Raw genomic sequence first — 4,940 nt, 5'->3', positions numbered from 1 at the left:
AAAAAAGAAAAATTGCTGTAAACTGAAAACAGCAATTTAACAAAGTCACAATAAAATATAAAATGTATTCAATAAATATCTCTTCTCCAATAAATACAGTGCTTAATATAAATAATTAAATATTCTCAGAATAATTATTTAACTTGGAGATCCAGTAAACTACTGTGACTTGCACACTCTTGCGAAGAGCAGAGATCACCTGATGGACCTGAGCGGTTCCTTCCTAAAAGACGCTAGTCGGCTTCCGTCTCGCTGAGATTACTGCTCTGCGCTTTTCGCACCTGCCTTTTAGTCAGCTCCCTCTTCCACTCGACAAGGAAATCGCGGATCGAGCTAAGGACGCTGTGCGCCATCATCTTCCTGTGGTACGAATCGAGGCTTTCGAGGTCCTTGAGCAGCTGCAGCTCCTGGCTGCCGGTCAGAGCCACGACACGGTCAGCGTTTCTCATCTGCGGGGACAGAAACGCCAAGATGTTTATAGAGGTGTCTGCGAGCGCAGGGGCCAAATACAGAAGAAAACATGACTCTGTCCTTCCACTTTCCATTAACACGTGTGGCTGTTACGTTTTATGAGCAATAAGCCTATTCTGTACAGGAGGAGGTTTACTTTTTTGCTCTCACTAACACCATAATTTGCTGGGATGCAGCTGTGCTCCTAGCAGCACCTGACAAAAACAGAAGCATAGTCGGACACATTTCAAGTCAAAATATTTTTTGGACGCGTTAAACATTTGCTTTAAACCAGCAAAACAAAATGTAAAATTTCACATTTAGACCTTTACTGTTTTTTTTTTTTCTAGCGCTGCATATTGCCTTACAAACAGCTGCTTTGCAGCTTATAAAAGAAGATACTAAGAACTTGTTCATCTAAACCACCCGGTGTAATATGATTTACCATGTAGGTGCTGATTTTCATCATTTTCTTTCCACTTATTGCAACTCCACATGACCACCTTACAGGTATTTCATGTGTAAGCCTTTATTTATCGTGATTTATTCGTGGCAACTCTGTTGCTTTATCTCAAGGCCTCAATTGAATTGACTGAGATGGACAGCCGAGGACTCACCGTTCGCTTGATCTTTGTGATCAGCCGAGGAAGGGTCGCTTTCAGTTCGGTCACGATGAGTTTGCCGGGGTACTCCTTGTCGACGTGTTTCAGGAGAACCAAGTACTTGGTCAGATCCTGAGCCAGCTGCTGGAGGCCGGCCTCCTAGAAAGTCACGGGAAGCGCCGTTAGATCTCCGCTTCACGAGAAGCATCAGAGTGAAAAGAGAAGGAGATCTGGCTCACCTTGGACTTTGGGAATTTAACCGGGATCAAGGTCCTGTTCAACGAGTTGTAATCAACATTTCCACGGAATTCATTCTTAAACTGACAAAAGCAGACGACGGCACACAATGATCATTAAAAAAGAAGGATTTAGATGTTTTAAAATGAGCTAAATAAATGCAAATCACTTAAGGAAGCGAGGTCTCACCTCTTCTTTGTGGCCCTTGGTGACTTTAAGGATCTGCGCCAAAGTCTCGGTGATGTTAGAAGGATCGGTCAGGCTCGGCTTCGTCTGGACCACCTCCTCTCCGTCACCTGAGCTCTCCTCCGGAGGCAGATCGGTGACGGCTCCTTCCAGAGGAGCTCCCGGGACGCAGAGCGGCAGGGCTGCTGCCAGCATCAGGGCGGCGAGCAGACGGAGATCTGAGGGCCAGACAGTTAAACCATGAATGAATGAATGAATGAAAAGAGGAAACGAGCACACAGGAAGCTGCTCGCAGCAGCAGCTCCGGCTGCAAGTGACTTACTAAATTTAGAGTGCATGACGCGCTGCTGGGAAGCTCTGAGAGGGTTTCCTCGTTGCTGTCGGACCCCGAGTGAGATGTCCCGTCCTGGAGACGGGCCCTCGTTTTATATCCTGCAGAGGCGAGGGATTTTCCAACAGGACTGCCTCCGTAAGACAAGTTTGCATGATTGCGACTATTATAATGAGATGTTTTAATGAGGCTTGTCGTCAAAATGAGTGTGAGGTGGAAACCCAGAAACTACGCTATGTATTTTTACTATCGCAGTTTATTATTATTATTATTATTATTATTATTATTGTTGCTTGCCCCATTAAGAAGAAACTACACAATAATAAATATGTTATTAAGAATAATCATAATAATTATTCATCTAATTGTTGGAAAACCCTGGGTCAGACTTTAGAAAGAGCTTATAGAGCTAAATAATTTCTTTAATTTTTTTTTTTTTTTTTTATGAATTTGTGTTTTGCAAACATATTGCTTCATATCAGAGTCATAGGCTGTATCAGGTGAGTTGTAAGCATATTTTGGTATTTTTATGACTATAAACGATCCTGAAATATTTAAAAATTATAAACTTATTGTAACGTCTATGTTTTTATTTTTTGGAACAAACTTGAGCTTTGGGATATGTTGCAGTGCGACTGCGTGTAGTCAGGTATAGAGTTTCACCAATGTTACTATCAGTTAGTTTATTTCACGTACCATAAGATTTCCATTACTTGTATTTAATTATTTTCATTCACAGTTTATTTTAATTGTAAAGAATCTTGTTAGAATCATTATTTTTTCACTGCACTTTAAGAAGAAACCTTCACTTTTTTTCCCCCCCTTTGTAACATAAACATGATGCAGAATTAAAGATTAAATAAATGTTCCCAGAATAAGGCCTGTGAGGTAAATTATATTCCAGAGCTCAATAAAGTGCTGTTTCATCTCAAAATTAGTGAATTAATTTTATGTAGATTGCAGCAAGTTCCAAACGGTTCTGCATATTAGTAAGCCCACAGATTTAAAAAAAGAGAAACATTTTGGACTCATCAAAATTAACATAATGAATTTAAACACATCTGAGGTTTTGATGTCAAGCAACTCGAATGACGCAATCTAGATCTTATTTGTTGCTGTCAGAAACTAAGATCTACATTTTAAATTCTGTGCAATAAAAGGACTTTTATAAGTTTCTATAGAGTTTATTTTGAAAACTTCCTTCCCACATAAGGATGTTAGAAAAAGTTAACTTTTAATTATTGTAGAAGATGAACAAGTTCTCAACACAAATTTATTTAAGTAGTCTAACAAAGGATTTCTGAATACAGCTGGTAGTTTAAAAAAAAAACAAAAAACGTCAATATTAATCTAGTATGCAGCAACTCTTAAAAAGTTGATTAATTATGTTTCCTTTAAAAACAATAATATGACCAATAATAAACACAAAAACCTCAACATTTTTAATCAAACTTTATGTGATTGCGCAACACAAAGTACTGTGTAATTATGGAAATGTAAAGAAACTGTAACTGTTTCTGTATTTGCATTTTTTAACAAAAAAAAAAATCCAAAAAACATATCATGAACATATATTGAGTTCTCTGGGTCAACACCCAGTACTTTCAGCTGCAGCTCTTCTTTGGTGAGTTTCTTGAGTTTCTTCCAGTTTTGCACATTTAAACCCAGCATCACTTTGGCTTCTGAGGGAAACATCCCATGTTGCTTTCACCACAGTGTCTCCAGTGGGGATGTATACTGTATATAGTAGCTTTGCATTTTGAACAGGGAAGTATTCTGGTATTTTTCGCTGTGATGTTTGAGACTAAGTAAGTGAGAATAAGTTGGTGGTTATGGGGCAGCGGGGGCAGTTACTGGGAAGTGCCCGATCTTCAACATTCTCGTCCTCAAACCACCATCAAGTTTGTTAGGGCTGACTGAATTTTGGCAAAAAAAAAAAAAGAAAAATCCCATTCATAATGCATTCATAATGTTTCTGCTTATTTTATTCCTTTTTTCTGGAAATAAAGTGTGGTGAAACAGAAGCAGCTGTTTCATTTTGAATCCTGCGTTTGGGTTTCAGCGATCAAACCGATATGGTCTAACATGTAGACGTTTGTTCTGAAATGTACATTTGTTTAGTGCTTTAACTCTTAGGCCAGTGTTATGTAACTCTGTTTTGTCTTACACATTTCTGAATTGTTCCTTACTTGTTTCCTAGGTTTTCTTTTAGGTACCTGGTGGTTTTTTTGGAAATGTTTCGGTGCCGTTTCAGGGAAATATTAGAGGTCGTCTCTGAACAGTTTTCAATATGCAATCGGTGTATAGGAATATGGATACTAGTTTTCAACAGACCTTGTAAAAATGTAAAAGCAGCTCTTTGTTCTGATTTTAAAAAAAAAAGTGAAAGCATCAAAATATTCTCTGTAACTAAAAATAATTTACAGGAACTTCCAATTTCTTCATGCTTTGATGCTGTGGTGAGCACAAAAGCATTTTAGCTGAATATTGCTCTTTTTAGCTGTATAGGAAAATTATTGAATGAGCCTAATTGGGTTGAAATTTGATTATTTGTATGAATTCTGCTTAAAAACCAAGAACCAACAAACACAGAACGACCTTGTTTGTTAAAATGCGAATCCAGGTTTGTGTTCACATTTTAGCTTAGGGTTTTATGTAATCAAAAGCTCATCAAAGAACTGGGTACTGGAAATAACCATAGACAAAATGTGTTCATCTATGGTATTTATTAATACTTGTGATTTGTGCCTATAAAAGTAAAGTAAAAATAATAACAGATGGGCCAACTGGACTGAACCCTAGATGAGTTTAAGAAACTAAAAGCAGTCAAAGAGCTACAGAGACACGTCACATAGACAGAGCAGTGTTACAGCAAACACAAAGACACAAACGTTTTAAATTGAGGCAAAACCGACAAACAAACAAAGGCACACATTACCTCCATTTCTACATATGCGATACATAACACTAACCTGTTAGTTTCTCATTCATGAACCGCAGCAGTGACCCTTTCGAAAGTGAAGTCCAAAGGTTTTACCGCCACTTCCAGAGGACAGACTTAAGAGAGCAGCTTGTGCATGCAGGAATTACTCTTCCCAGGCATTTAATGCATGGGTGTGTAATGATAATGCCTG

General features: G+C 38.3%; 1 protein-coding gene across 1 annotated transcript; it reads right to left on the bottom strand.

Annotated features, from left to right (window-relative positions):
- Positions 1-47: 47 nt before the first annotated feature.
- Positions 48-1,961, bottom strand: LOC106953761 (interleukin-6-like). Its single transcript, XM_015042759.1, has 5 exons — positions 1,862-1,961; positions 1,459-1,792; positions 1,292-1,325; positions 1,020-1,211; positions 48-557 (listed from the first exon to the last, which is right to left on the bottom strand). Exons 1-5 carry the CDS (start codon positions 1,959-1,961, stop codon positions 234-236), a joined length of 984 nt encoding a protein of 327 aa, XP_014898245.1. The 3' UTR covers positions 48-233.
- Between the last annotated feature and the right edge of the window lie 2,979 nt (positions 1,962-4,940).

The sequence above is a fragment of the Poecilia latipinna genome, unplaced genomic scaffold (assembly GCF_001443285.1).
Source record: "Poecilia latipinna isolate Pla-1442-1.1 unplaced genomic scaffold, P_latipinna-1.0 Scaffold35, whole genome shotgun sequence".
Classification (NCBI taxonomy): domain Eukaryota; kingdom Metazoa; phylum Chordata; class Actinopteri; order Cyprinodontiformes; family Poeciliidae; genus Poecilia; species Poecilia latipinna.
This window is presented reverse-complemented; position numbering and strand designations above follow the sequence as displayed.